This window comes from Pelobates fuscus, chromosome 4 (assembly GCF_036172605.1).
Source record: "Pelobates fuscus isolate aPelFus1 chromosome 4, aPelFus1.pri, whole genome shotgun sequence".
Taxonomy (NCBI): domain Eukaryota; kingdom Metazoa; phylum Chordata; class Amphibia; order Anura; family Pelobatidae; genus Pelobates; species Pelobates fuscus.
The window spans coordinates 61977222-61993097 of NC_086320.1; the positions used below are offsets into that span (position 1 = coordinate 61977222).

Here is a 15876-nt window from a genome sequence, read left to right on the forward strand (position 1 = left end):
TAAAAGGATAATGGTATCCAGCCCCCCTCAAACCAATTTTCTGGATATAACCTTAAAAAAAAATAACACAATATAGTGCAGACCATATGTGCACAAACTATATGCAGTAAATGGAATGAAAATCTCGTAAATGGCAACTCACAAAGAAAGAGTGGTTCATGTGCCACTCTCACTAAACAACTCTGGAGGGATCAGATTCCTCAACCGGTCAACTGTGTTAAATCAGCATCAGCTTTATTTCCGTCTTTATAAAACACATGCTGGAGACAGCGTATAGGCACAGCCCGTTCGTGATTAGTCTCAGGCAACGGTGTATTTACCGCAGGGCTGACAAGGCATTTGCCTTGGGCGTCACTTTCAGGGGGGCGGCAAAAAAAGCCGCCCCCAAAGCCCCAGCAGATGCCATGTCAGCCTCTTGTCCTGGGTGGCCCAGGAGCTGGCCAGCTGGCCACCTTAAGCCCCTCCCCCCCAATGCAGGCATCCCCTGATTTGGGAGGTGGGCGCAAGGGAGCCCTCTCCCCTTAGCTCTTCCCTGTTCAGCTCCCTCGCGCGCACTGCAGTGATGCCGGAACCGGAATATGAAGTCACTCAGGCTCTGGGCATCACTAAGAGGCACGCGAGGGAGCTGAGCAGGAGGGTCAGAGCTCCCTAGGCCCCCGCTTGAACTGTGCACCTGCCAGAGCACCTGCATTGCCCTGCCAGCCCCACTCGACCCCAGGGAAGAAATAAACCAAAAAAAGCAAATACTAAAGCAAAATTGAGTGTTAGTGTGTGTGTTTTTTAGTGAGAGTGTTTGTGTCCCTCTGCCTCACTCCTCCCAATTTAATGCACTTCCTCCTCCCCACAATTTAATACTCTGCCCTCCCTCCTCCCAATTCAATACACTATCCTCCCTCCCCACAATTTATTTTTTTAAATAGTTTTTATTGAAAAGATTTTTCTTTCTTACTAAAAGACAATACAATACATAAACCACATACACATGGTAGGAAACATTACTTCCATTTGAAAAATATATCCATGGAAACTTTCTTTACACATTTCACCAACCAAAAACAAGACAATACATTTAACTTGCATATCTACATATAAAAGACAATGCAGCAAAGGAGAGAGGAGAAAATACATATCGAGTAAGACTGTATATTTCATATTATCCAAAGAAAGACAATCTAACAATGTTTCCCTTTAAATTTGTAAGGAAGTTAATTTGGACAGACATTTTATTTGCTGAAAACTCTATTTGTTAATCTGGTCCCAGCACTTCGTCCAGACAATTACTTTTTTACTTGAATTTTATTTATTCAACATCAGTTCCATCTTAATCTGGAACTTAAGCTGGGCTCTAACTTGATCCCAAGGGACGTCCCTATAATTTTTCCAGCTTCTCGCAATCACAATTTTGCCAGCTAAAAAAAGATGAATAAGAATAATTTTCAACTCATACGCTATTGCCGGCCAGTTTAGATGAAGCAGGACGACCCCTGGAGAGCGCCTCAACTCAAGGTTGAGATCTACGGACACAGACCCTTGGATATTAGACCACAAGCTGTTCAATTTGTTGCACTCCCACCAAATATGTTTAAAAGTACCTGTAGCTATGCTGCATCTCCAACATAAATGGTTTGTTGTGGGGTACATTTTATTCAACTCCCTCCCCACAATGTAATACACTGTTCTCCCTCCTTCCTATTCAATACACTGTCCTCCCTCCCCACAATTTAATAAACTGCCCCCCTCCTACCAATTTAATACACTGCCTTCCCCCCAATGCAATACACTACCCCCTGCCTATTAATGGTGGTCCTTGGCAGCCTGGGGGCCCCATTACTGTTATTATATTGCTGATTCAGCAACAACCCAAATAACTAAGTTGCTGACAGTCATGTGTTGGGGAGGATGCCGGTACCAGGAGCATTGACATGCTGTCCTGGTTGCTCCCCTGCCCAGTCCTTTGGAGCAGAAGCCAGGCACTAAAACATGGAAATGCACAGTGTTCCGGCCGAGTGTTAACGAGGTGACTGAGCAAGTCGAAGTAGCACAGAAGATGGGTGCTGCAATACTGGACCCGGCAGCTTGCTGTCTCCTTTCCCTCACTCTGTATGTGACATACACCCTGTTCCAAATTATTATGCAAATTCTATTTAAGTGTCACAAAGATTAAATATTTTGTTTTACAGTTTAACTCATGGATGGCATTGTGTCTCAGGGCTCTTTTGTTCACTGAAAACAATCTCGAACAACTGTTATAATTAGATTGCCAAGTGAGCCCAATTTAAGGAAAAACTACTAAAGGAGGGTGTTCCACATTATTAAGCAGAGCACCATTTTCATGCAATATGGGGAAGAAAAAGGATCTCTCTGCTGCCGAAAAGAGTGAAATAGTTCAATGCCTTGGACGAGGTATGAAAACATTAGATATTTCACGAAAACTTAAGCGTGATCATAGCACTATTAAGAGATTTGTGGCTGGTTCAGAGCACAGACGGGTTCGTGCAGGTAAAGGCACATTGAGGAAGATTTCTGCCAGATCCATGCATCGGATCAAGAGAGCAGCTGCTAAAATACCATTACATAACAGCAAACAGATATTTGAAGCTGCTGGTGCCTCTGGAGCCCCACGGACATCAAGGTGTAGAGTCCTCCAGAGTCTTGCAACTGTGCATATACCTTCGATTCGGCCACCACTAACCAATGCTCACAAGCAGAAATGGCTGCATTGGGCAGAAAAATACATGAAGACTAATTTTCAAATAGTCCTGTTCACTGATCAGTGCCGTGCAACCCTGGATGGTCCAGATGGATGGAGTAGTGGATGGTTGGTGGACGGCCACCCTGTTCCAACAAGGCTGCGACATCAGTATAGCGGTGGTGGTGTCATGTTTTGGGCCGGAATCATGGGAAGAGAGCTGGTCGGCCCCTTTAGGGTCCCCGAAGGTGTAAAGATGACCTCTTCAAAGTATGTGAAGTTTCTGACTGACCACTTTCTTCCCTGGTACAGAAGGAAGAACTATACTTTCCGTAATAAAATCATCTTCATGCATGACAATGCACCATCTCATGCTGCAAAGAATACCTCTGCATCAATGGCTGCTATGGGGATAAAAGGAGAGAAAGTCATGGTGTGGCCTCCATCCTCCCCTGACCTCAATCCTATTGAGAACCTTTGGAGCATCCTCAAGCAAAAGATCTATGTGGGTGAGAAGCAGTTTACATCCAAACAACAGCTCTGGGAGGCTATTCTGACATATTGCAAACAAATTCAAGCAGAAACTGTCCAAAAACTCACAAGTTCAATGGATGCAAGACTTGTGAAGCTACAACCTATAAAGTGTTGAAAGTGTTGAAACTTACTGTGCGTAATAATTTGGAACAGTGCATTGTAAGTTTTTTATGTTTTAAAAAAATACTGTTATCATTAGGAGGTTTGTTCAATAAAATTTGAATTGTACTCTTAATAGTTGATAACATGAGAATTATGCTGACTGTTATTTACATCGATTATTTAGGTAAATGAGAAAAATATAATTTGCATAATAATTTGGAACAGGGTGTAGAAGGAGAGGCTAGTAACCGCTGGCCCTGCTTTCAGGTTGGGAGAATAAAAAAAAAACATTTTATAGTGTGCCTGTTTGTCTGTGTGTACCTAACTCTATGTGTCTCTGTATGTCTGTGTCTTTGTGTAAGCCTAGGCCTGAATCTGTATATGCTTGTCTGTGTATTACTGTCTGTCAAACGGAGCCCTTTTAGGCACCATAACAACTTCATATAATTTAAGTTGTTATGGTGGCAGGAGGCTCTCGGGTGTACTCTTACCTCAAGGAGTTAAACTGTTCTCAAATGGTTTAACCTTAATGTTGCACTGCAGCTCTACTCTGAAAAACTCAAAGGGGAAAATTTGAAGTCAGAAGAACAGCGGCAGCAGCAGCAGCCTTTGGATCTAAGTCCAGGGAAGAGGTAGCACAAGCAGACAGTTGGGTAGTCATTTTAAAAATATGAGAGGTTCCCTAGTTCAGCTACTGTTGTGTCTAACCATGGCCAGTGCTACTTAATTACACCAACTCTGAGTGGGAAGTAAATAGTCTAAGTTATTGATCCTAGTGTGAGACTGTTAATGTTACTGCTGCGCCAAGTCCAGTCCCCACAAACCCTAAAGTGGCACATTTCAACTTTTCACTCAGAATAGCTACAGCAGCATTTGGACATGAGCCCACCCAGGGGCAGAGGTGGCAGACTAGCAAAATGGAGGTTCACTGAGAACAGTGACACTGGCAGCAGCAGCCTATGGTTGAGAGCCTCAGTACAGCTGTGGCCCAGCGACAAAGGCAGGTAGTAGGCAAAGCACTTTTATTAGGTCCTTGCAAAATATGTAACAAAATATGGCAGTGCTTTACTGGCGGAAGCACTCCAGCGGTACACTACAACTAACAACCCTTAAAAGGGGGATATTGAAAATGACCATTTTAATTTTAATTATTTGAAGTTAGAAGAACCACGGTAGCAGGCTAAATCCCTGCAAGTAAAAAAAAAATAATGCAGTGCTTTACCGGGCAACACACTTCAGCTCTACTCCCACCCAACAACCTCAAGAGAATTTAAAAAAAAAAATTTCACTCAGAACAATGAGTTTTGGACATGAGCTCAGGAACAGAAGTGGCTGAGCAGCGATGGTATTTTAAAATGTGAGGTATTATTTTGTAATAAAAACATTACTGAATAGCTCTTATAGAGGCTCTAATACATGTCATTTTTTATCTTAAATAACAATAAAAAATTCTGACTACGATTGTTCGTTCTCTTCTGGTATTCCATGCTTGTAATAGTCTGACGCATGGTTGCACCCAGGATACCGTACCTTCTCCAGGATTCCCCCATGGGGACTCACCCATTGACACAAAAGTTATATAATAGTTTTGACCATTTTGTCTTGTCTGTCCAATGTTTGTATAAGTTTATTGTCTATTTGTATCTTGCCCACAGGGTACACCGATTAAGCATGCTGGTTTATGATCTGGTCGTCGTGTATTGTTACATGTACGCTTTGCGGATGGAATTTTGTATAGCAAGTGTTAATACTTACATATTGTGTCCCTGTTTTATATGGATACTTAATAAAAAAATAAAACATTGAAAAAAATGTTTTTCCTTTAAACCAGGGAGGACCCAGAGCCGAAGCTCAGAAGGACCATCGCTGGATTTTGTGACAAATTCTAAAAGGTGGATTCAGGCATCCACTCAAATACAGATGTACTAAATTATAAAAAAAAAAAACCACATAGAGTGATAAATACCTATATCCATCTAGGCACGCCGCTTCTGCTTTGGCACTGACACTTATGCCCTCTGTCCTGTCTAACAAATCAATTAAATGTCTCCTTTCGCCTGCATGTGCAGCATATATAAAGAAATGGTGACCCGGGCATTTTTAATAACTTGGATGAAGGCACCTGGGAACAGGATTAGGTTACCCTTCAATTAGCTTCCTGCTAATGGGGGCGCTTTGTAGGGGAGCATTTACCCTGCTGCACCCCCACCCAGATCTGCCAATGCTGTAAACCAACACATATGTGATTGGAATTAGTTCATAAAAAATGGAAGATGTTGTCTTGGGTTGATTGTAAAGTGAGCCAAACAAGTATTAGTATATATATATTTTTGCTAACATTTGTTAATATTTTTGTTCATCAATGCAGTTTTGCTTCTACATGAATCACCCAATATTTCTTACTCAGTTTGTTTCTTAACAGCCACTGAATACCATTCTGTTTTTAAAATATATACTCTAAAGCCAGAAAATGAACTTGGTCACACCAATGAAAATGTTATAATATCTATTGTAACAGAGTTCTTTTTTCTTATCTGCTTTCTGCTTCTGTGCATCTCGTTGTACAAACTCATGAGATCAGCATATTTAGATCCAATGGAAGAATCACATTTATTCTGAATAGCAATGTCAGTCATATTGTTCCTCTTATCTGTTAGGACTCGTGTCAAATGCAGGAAAAAAAAGTGTGACAAAGCAAACTACGATGGGCGTTCCATTCTGTTTATTTTTCTATAAAATCTTGGGGGTAAATCGTGGTTTCTCAGTACCTTACACTTCTTCTATCTGAAGCCTCAGCTACTCATCCCTCTAACAGCCACCATGGTTCACTGGACAGCCGAAGAGAAGGCCACTATCAACGCCGTATGGAAGAAAATTGATCTTGAGCATGATGGTGGAGATGCTCTAGGAAGGTAATTCAAACATTTTAACCTAAAATGTCTCACTCACGGTTTAGTCAATATCCCTGCTATAATGTGCTGATTAAACAATACAATTGACTAATCTCAGCATTTAATTTTAATATTCTTGTGGACTTATATAAAATGTACCTTTAACATGATTTCAAAGTAGTACTCTAGGAATATTATGGGACATTCTCTAGTTTCGCATTTTACTAGATTTTTTTTAAAGATCTTAAAAGGAACCCTCAATTCCCAGCAATTTTAATTATTCATTGAATTTAAAGTGGATTTACAATTCAATTCTCATTTTATCAAATAACCCTGGTTATGTCTACTTATGCCTATATTTCACAATTATGCATTTGTGAGGTGTGAAAATATGAAATTAGATATAGAAATCTACACCTCTTTATAATGCAACGGGGTGCCTCCATCTTAACTCCTTGTTAGTCATTGCTATAATCTGTGCCCTTGGCACCTGGCGGTCAGCATAGAAAAAGCATACAGAAAATGAAACAATGTTTCTGTTTTTTCCACTTAATTTCCAATATTTTCCCTGACTTTCCCTTCCCCAAACTAGATTATTTCATTTTATTTTATGTATTTATCATATTTTTTAAATTGTGTTTCTCATTTATTAGGCTGCTCCTGGTCTACCCCTGGACCCAGAGGTATTTCAGTTCTTTCGGAAACCTGTCCAACGCAGCTGCAATTGCTGGAAATGCCAAGGTACAGGCCCACGGCAAAAGGGTCCTGGGAGCTCTGGACAACGCTGCCCACCACTTGGATACCATTAAGGCCACTCTCCGCGACCTCAGTGACAGCCATGCCCACCGTCTGTATGTAGATCCAGAAAACTTCAGAGTATGTATTTATTATTATTATTTTTATTATTATATTCTATATAACTATGGTCATTCTCAAATAAGACATGTTTTAGTAGTTATGAACAGTTATTCTCTCCCACTGGCCCATTTAAAGTGGATAACATTTAAGATGAATAGGGGTTTCCACTATGTCTCCAATTTACATTTGAGGAATTTCTTGTAAAATACTAAACTTCAGCTTCCATGTTGTCTGGCCAACCTCAAGCATCATAGGGAGTTGTAGTTCACTAGTGGGTGAGGAGTTGCACTTTCTCATTTCATTTATGCCCCACAAGCTTTGATATTTTTTAAACTAATTTAGGGATACACGGTTAGTGTAATTAATTAAAATCTTGTGCATTTCCTAATTTAATTATTAAAGGACAACTGTCATCACATTTTCACTTTTTTTAAAATGTTTATTACGTTTAATGAAAGTTATTTTTTTCTATAAATGTGAATTGATGTTTTTGAGAAAATATCGCTTTTTTTTTTTTGTCTGGACCAGAAGCCAGGGGGAATAAGATTTTAGTATTGTCCTACCAAATTCTGCTCGGTGTTAATTACCTGCTGGTTCACAGCAGGTAAGTTTGGTTTAGCAGAATTTGGTCAGATAACAGTAAAATGGGAGCAAACATTTCTACTCAGCCAGATAAAAAAGTTTATTAAAAAAAATCACTATACATAAAAAATTAAATAAAAATTAATGTACTAAAAATGAACACTTGTATACCTTTTAAAAGAAGAGAAAATTTGATGACAGTTGTCACTTAAATATTAACTGAATATAGCATTGTAAGTAGGTCTTATTTACCCAAATTATTTTTATCACTGTGATATAATTAAAATATTGTTTTATAAATGTTATGCTATTATATCCCGTTTTATTTTACACATTTTGAAGTTAAGGTTCAGTTGTCTGATTATTTTTACTTATTGAAACTAACATTTCAGTGAAATTCAATTCAAAATGAAAGAATATTAATGAATTTTCTTTCTTTTGCAGCGTTTTGGTGAAGTGTTCGTGATTGTTCTGGCTGGAAAATTAGGATCCTCCTTCAGTCCATCAGTCCAGGCTGCTGTTGAGAAATTCTTTGCAGTTGTTGTGGATGGTCTGAGCCACGAATATCACAACTAAATGTACTCGCACTTAAACCTGCATGTTCACAATGAAACAACTAATAAAATGTGATTTCAAGTAAAACGTTTCTCGGGATTAACTCTTGTAAAGTCAAAGCTATGTTTACTCTCTATGAAAACATCTAAATAAGGGATAACTAACAAATGGCTCTTTGGCTTTCTATTGAAATTCCACTCCCATAATGTTCAGCCAGAAACTGTTTAGATATATCATTGGTAAAGTTCCCAGGAGACATAGCTCAGCTCAGACGCTAACTGTTAACTATTCCTGCTCTAAATCATGTAATATTACCATCTTAAGTAAAAGTGTATGATATAATATGTATCAATTTTGGGACTGTTTGGTTGTCATATTTAGGAGTTAATTGAAGCAGAAATAAAGAAATTATAAGTTATGGCCGTTGCATGTTTGGGTTAAGGCCATACATTTTATTCTGGAACTAATAGAAGGAAAGGATGAATTGTCTGACCAGGGTAGCTAAATAGCAGGTGAAATACGTTTTATAGAGGTGTTCCTATATGGGTTTTGGATTACTAACAGAGTGGCAGGTAGATTTAAGGCCGGTGCTTCCATTCGGTCACTTATGTGGCAAGAGCTCACGGCGTGACCGCTGCTTGTGGCTTTACTATACAGGCAGCCACTCTCACTAGGCAGAATAGGTACCTGCCTACCTACACGACAGGTGCCTAGTATGCCCCAATATATTAATGTCTGGTCTTGGGAGGGAGGTAGGGAGAGAGTACGAGCAGCGAAGGAACTTACTGGGCTCTTCCTGCTCAGCTCCCTTGCACTGCCTGTAATGTAGCACCCCTGCAGGGAGCACATGAGAGCTGTATAGGAAGAATGCAGTGACCCCAGCAGCCCCTCTGGCCACCAGAGAGAGGATCCACTCCAGCTCTCCAAGGCAGATGTAGAGAAGCTGGGTAGACCTCTTAATAAATCAAACATTGTTTGTACATGAATGTGTCTATGACTGTGTGTGTATGTTTGTAATTATGTGTGTCTGTGATTGTGTGTGTGTGTGTGTGTATGTATGTGATTATGAGTGTATCTGTGATTATGTGTGTTACTAGCACCATATATATTCAGTCAGAAAAGCTATAGGTTTATGGGATAAATGCACCAATTAATCTCACACAGAGGAAATTATTCAATTAGAAGGTGATTAGTAGGATTTGGGAAAAGTTATGTTATTATAGGTCCCTTCTAAATAGTAATTTCATTCATAAATGTATGTTATCAGCAACATAATTTCATTTCTTCTCAAATTATTTTTATTGAACATTTTTCAAACTATAATGAAATAAATCTCCTGGGGGAAATAAACTAGAGAAAATGGTACAGAAAAAAAGAAAGGGGAAAGAAAATGAAAATATTATTATAAAAACAATCCATACATTACGAGACAATTATAAATCTAAATAATATGCTGCTCTGATCCTAATGAAAATAATACTGACAGCCAGAAAAATGGTGATTTAAAAACATAGGCAAGATTATTTTGTTATTTTATATAATTTTGAGAGTTTAAAGGGTAAAGGATAGATAATCTTTGTGAAAAGTGAAAATTCAATTACATAATCACCTTGGATTTACCATACATTGGGCTTGTTTTCAACCTTAGATTCAATTTAATATTTTTTTTTGAATTATTTAATAATTTTATACATACTTATAAAATTAGTTTTTTTCCCCCAAAATATTACATTCTCAAAAAAAATATGTCATTCGTAAAAAGAGATGTTATTATATAAAAAAAACTATCAAAATATTATTTATTTTTTCAAAATATTAAATCATTTAAAAAATATATCACAACAAATTCAATCATTTAAAATGCTTCTCCAAAAATATTAAATAGATGCCCTTGTTGGTAAATAGCAGTGGCAAGCTGTAGCCATCAACAACAGGCAGTATTTAGTTTTGACTAGTATTTTCAACCTTGTCATTATTTTTTTTCACCTGCTAGCCCCTAATAACGTCTGCTTGCAAAGATTCCTACCATACACAGAAAACACACTCGCTGGTAAAGCACACAATCTAGATTTCTGTAAGAGCAACCATAACGTTCCAGTAAAAAATGTCTGGGAAGTTGTCATTGCTATGATAGTGTGTTTTGTATTTGTCCTGTGATTTTCATTGGCAGGAGATAGCAATGTATTAAATAGTGATTATGCTAGATTATGCGCAATGCTAGATACTTTTGAGTTTCATTTATGGGACTTTTTCATGCTTATTGAAATGAAGTGTATCTTTTTTCTGTTCAGTGGTCTGTTGGATTGTAGGACTCTGAGCAGGACTAAAGAGAAAAACACAGATAAGTGAGTATATTTACTGGTAGTGGGGGGGTAGGGAATGGACCAAGCAAGAGGGAGGATAAAGCAAGCGTTTGTTGTTAAAATTGAAAGGTTTGACAGTCAACTGCAATCTGGCAAATGATTAATAATTACAAGTACTGTAAGTATTGGTGAAACATTGAAAAGTTTCATGCACAGACGATTATCAGGTTTAACTACATAGGTCTTGGAGACTTGGAGATCTTTTTACTGTCCCTTTTCTGCCCTTCCTCCATTGCTCTGTCGCTTACTACTTATTCTATGACATACATTATGTTCCCCTTGTAGTTTTGGTGTTGGTCAGTCACATTTCTTCTTTTCACAAAATCCATTTTCCTCATTATACACTGCTCAAAAAAATAAAGGGAACACTTAAACAACACAATGTAACTCCAAGTCAATCACACTTCTGTGAAATCAAACTGTCCACTTAGGAAGCAACACTGAGTGACAATCAATTCCACATGCTGTTGTGCAAATGGGATAGACAACAGGTAGAAATTATAGGCAATTAGCAAGGCACCCCCAATAAAGGAGTGGTTCTGCAGGTGGTGACCACAGACCACTTCTCAGTTCCTATGCTTCCTGACTGATGTTTTGGTCACTTTTGAATGCTGGCGGTGCTTTCACTCTAGTGGTAGCATGAGACGGAGTCTACAATTCACACAAGGGGCTCAGGTAGTGCAGCTCATCCAGGATGGCACATCATTGCGAGCTGTGGTAAGAAGGTTTGCTGTGTCTGTCAGTGTAGTGTCCAGAGCATGGAGGCGCTACCAGGAGACAGGCCAGTACATCAGGAGATGTGGAGGAGGCCGTAGGAGGGCAACAACCCAGCAGAAGGACCGCTACTTCTACCTTTGTGCAAGGAGGAACAGGAGGAGCACTGCCTGAGCCCTGCAAAATGACTTCAAGCAGGCCACAAATGTGCATGTGTCTGCTCAAACGGTCAGAAACAGACTCCATGAGGGTGGTATGAGGGCCCAACGCCCACAGGCATTTGCCAGAGAACACCAAGATTGGCAAATTCGCCACTGGCGCCCTGTGCTCTTCACAGATGAAAGCAGGTTCACACTGAGCACATGTGACAGACGTGACAGAGTCTGGAGATGCCATGGAGAACATTCTGCTGCCTTCAACATCCTCCAGCATGACCAGTTTTGCAGTGGGTCAGTAATGGTGTGGGGTGGCATTTCTTTGGGGGGCCGCACAGCCCTCCATGTGCTCGCCAGAGGTAGCCTGACTGCTATTAGGTACCGAGATGAGATCCTCAGACCCCTTGTGAGACCATATGCTGGTGCGGTTGGCCCTTGGTTCCTCCTAATGCAAGACAATGCTAGACCTCATGTGGCTGGAGTGTGGCAGCAGTTCCTGCAAGACGAAGGCATTGATGCTATGGACTGGCCCGCCCGTTCCTCATACCTGAATTCAATTGAGCACATCTGGGACATCATGTCTCGTTCCATCCACCAACGTCACGTTGCACCACAGACTGTCCAGGAGTTGGCAGATGTTTTAGTCCAGGTCTGGGAGGAGATCCCTCAGGAGACCATCCGCCACCTAATCAGGAGCATGTACAGGCATTGTAGGGAGGTCATACAGGCACGTGGAGGCCACACACACTACTGAGCCTCATTTTGACTTGTTTTAAGGACATTACATCAAAGTTGGATCAGCCTGTAGTGTGTTTTTCCACTTTAATTTTGAGTGTGACTCCAAATCCAGACCTCCATGGGTTGAAAAATTTGATTTCCATTTCTACATTTTTGTGTGATTTTGTTGTCAGCACATTCAACTATGTAAAGAAGAAAGTATTTCAGAAGAATATTTAATGCATTCAGATCTAGAATGTGTTATTTTTGTGTTCCCTTTATTTTTTTGACCAGTGTAATTCCCTTCTTCATTTTCTCTTTTTGCCAATATTCGAACTTGAAGAATGTGTCACCAAGTGTATAAGTGTGAAAATGTTTACTATTTTATGTGTTAGGCCATGTCAAAAATATATATATATTCACTGCATTTCATATCTTAAACTGTGTTTTTTTTTATCATAATAAAAAAAGACAAGTTTTTATTTAACCATAACATGATTTGAACCAAGGTCGGCAGTATAAAAGACCTTAAAGCTGACGATGACTATGGCAATTGACAAAACTCGATTACGTTTGCTATCTTTTGACCACTTTGGAATTTCAATGGAATTCTAACACAGTCTTTAGGAGCATTTTATATAGATTTTATATTTATAAAATGTTTTTATTTATTTTTTTTGGGAGGGGGAAAAAAAGGGGGGGGGGGGGCTTAGCAGAGCCACTGTAAGGTATTTTATGCTGCTGACCTGGCTTCAAATCATGTTTGAGATATTACAAGCAGTGAATATTTTATTATTTAATATTACATGAACCAACACGTACAATAACTTATATGCTCACTCCACAGAAACTCAGTAAGTGAAATGAATGTAGTTTGTCCAAGTTTCAATAAGGATATTCACTTATTATATTAAGATAATCTAAATTTGGTAACTATTTTACGCTCATGGAAACACAATCAACAGAACAAAAACTAACATTGCAGAGATTGAAATCACAAGTCCTGAATCTAATGTGCACAGAATGAGCAGAATGTATTTTGCCATGCAGGAGCTGAACACTCAACCTTTGCATTATAAGCTCAATGCACAACCTCTAGGTTAACTTGTAAATAAGAGTTTTCAATGGGGTTTTAAGACTTTTGAACAAGCACACACTGGGCGTTCAATTCAGACTCCCTGCTGGAGATTAAATGTAGTGCTTCAAAAATCACTACAAGAGGCACACTGAGAATGTCTGAGGTTCTCTCAGATTTCAAAAATGACCTAAGTTCTACACATTTGTCCCTGGTGGTCACAGTGTTGAGAGTGAACTCTAGCCCGTAGCTCCAGGGCTAGAGTTTACTCTTGCAAGAGCCATAACGTTGCCGTGGTAACCGCGGCAACGCTCTGTGCTCGCTCAAGAAGGACCCAGAGGAGCTGCAGGCTGAGCTCCCGGGTCCTCTCAACCCCCCCTTACTCACCCCTCCCCCCCTTCTTACCCCCCTCCCCCTCTTCTTACCCCCCTCTTCTTACTCCCCCCTCTTCTTACCCCCTTCTTACTCCCCCCCTCTTCTTACTCCCCCCTCCCCCTCTTCTTACTCTCCCTCCCCCTCTTCTTACTCCCCCCTCTTCTTACTCCGCCTTCCTCTTTTTACTCCCCCTCCCCTCTTCTTACTCCCCCCTCTTCTTACCCCCCTCTTCTTACTCCCCCCTCTTCTCTTCTTAACCCCCTCTTCTTACTCCCCCTTCCTCTTTTTACTCCCCCCTCTTCTTACTCCCCCCTCCCGCCTCTTCTTACTCCCCCTTCCTCTTTTTACTTCCCCCTCCCCTTCTTACTCCCCCCTCTTCTTACCCCCTTCTTACTCCCCCCTCCCTCTCTTCTTACTCCCCCTCCCCCTCTTCTTACCCCCTCTTCTTACTCCCCCCTCCCCCTCTTCTTACTCCCCCCTCCCCCTCTTCTTACCCCCTTACTTCTTAGCCGCCCCCTCTTTTTACTCCCCCCCTCTTCTTACCCCCCCTCTTCTTACCCCCCTTCTTCTTACCCCCTCCCCTTCTTCTTACCCCCTCCCCTGTAGCGTGGCCGAGCTGCTCTCCGGTCCACGGTGCCCGGCCAGAGTGATAGGAAGGTGCACACTCAGTGTGCACTTCCTGTCATTCCGGCCGGGTACAGGGAACAGAAACTCCTGTTCCGCGCAGAGTTTCTGTTTCCTGTACCCGGTCGGACTGACAGGAAGTGCACACTGAGTGTGTACCTTCCCATCACTCTGGGCGGGCACTGCGGACCGGAGAGCAGCTCGGCCACGCTACAGGGGATTGGATAAGAAGAAGCTGCAGCCGCCTGAGGCTCTTAACAGAGTGCTCAGGCGGCTGCAGCATTGAAAGGACCGGCCCTGAACGCGGCCAGCCCCCTCAGAGTGTGCCACCCGGCCGCCTGATGGCGGGCCCCCCTCCCGGCCGGGCCCTTGGACCATGTCCGAAGTGCCCGACCGGTCAGTCCGCCCCTGTCTGCAACCATCTTTTGGTAGATGGTACATGTCAAAGTATCATCACACATGAATGCCAGGACCCAAGGTCTCCTAGCAGAACAATACCCAGAGCATAATACTGCCTCTGCCAGCCTTCCTTCTGCCCATAATGCATCCTGCTGGCATCTCTTCCCCAGGTAAAAAACGCGCACGTTCACCAGCCCATTCACCTAATCTAAACTGGACATGAAGACAGATTCTTTTGCTAAACACTAAATGAAAGCAAAATAAGGTGTCAGTGTAGATACGACCAGACTATATTAGGCATAATCCCATAGGTAACAATAGAAAAAAGAAATAAGGAATGGTAGGGAACCAACTGGTAAGTAAGTCACAGAGCATTTAAAATTTGTGAGGGGCTGGTCTCCTAATTTTTCTATTTTGCACATTCTGCACCATGTTGTTAGTCTAGTGGTAGGGTGATGACGTGTAGCCCAATATAGGATGGTAGGAGGTTGTAGCTCCACTTGCAGCAACTGAGGTACTCACCTTTTGAGATTCCACTTGCCCTGTTGTTATTTGCAGACACTGGAGTCTATCTCTTTACAGTGTTTATTGTTATTTGTAATAGGTTGTTGCAGTGTTAGCAGCAACCGAGGTATAGCAGCTTCTTTTATCCTTTGAGAGCTTCCCTTCCAGCTACTGTGGCTTGACTTGAGTGCCCGTGTCACTGACATCCTTCCTTGCACCACGTTTGGTAGGCACTAACCACTGCATACCAGGAACACCCCACAAGACTTGCTGTTTTGGAGATACTCTCACCAAATCATCTAGCCATTGATATTTGGCCCTTGTCATAGTCACTCAGATCTTTTCACTTGCCCATTTTTCCTGCTTCCAACACATGAAATTCAAGAACTGACTGTATTCTTGTTTCCTAATATATCCCACTCAATTGACAGGTGCCATTGTAACCATACCATTATTATTATTATTATTATTTTATTATTTATATAGCGCCATCACATTCCGTAGCGCTGTAAAATAACAATCAATGTTATTCACTTCAATCATAGATCAAGCACATCATAAGACGAGCTTGTGCTATGTACAGGGCACCAGGACACTGCAGGGAGCACTGAAACAGTAGGCCTGCTAAGATGATTGGCAGGCAGCCTGTCATGTATTCACACCAGGCTGACCTGTCAGTAATGTGGGCATCCATTCTGGACGGGGCCAGCCACTTTTTGACTGGAGCCAGTGACACAAT

The 15876-nt window shown here is 41.1% G+C and overlaps 1 protein-coding gene across 1 annotated transcript; it reads left to right on the forward strand.

Annotated features, from left to right (window-relative positions):
* Window positions 1–6041: 6041 nt before the first annotated feature.
* LOC134608427 (hemoglobin subunit beta-2-like) lies at window positions 6042–7293 on the forward strand. The gene is made up of 2 exons (XM_063451228.1): window positions 6042–6237; window positions 6870–7293. The coding sequence occupies exons 1-2, from the start codon at window positions 6146–6148 to the stop codon at window positions 7276–7278; spliced, it is 501 nt and encodes a 166-aa protein (XP_063307298.1). The 5' UTR covers window positions 6042–6145; the 3' UTR covers window positions 7279–7293.
* The last annotated feature ends 8583 nt before the right edge of the window (window positions 7294–15876 follow it).

Bases quoted from the DNA above. Each gene is read 5' to 3' on its own strand.
- LOC134608427 (XM_063451228.1), top strand. From the start codon at position 6,146: ATGGTTCACTGGACAGCCGAAGAGAAGGCCACTATCAACGCCGTATGG. The intron at 6,238-6,869 runs GTAATTCAAACA...CTCATTTATTAG, and splicing joins GGTGGAGATGCTCTAGGAAG to GCTGCTCCTGGTCTACCCCT.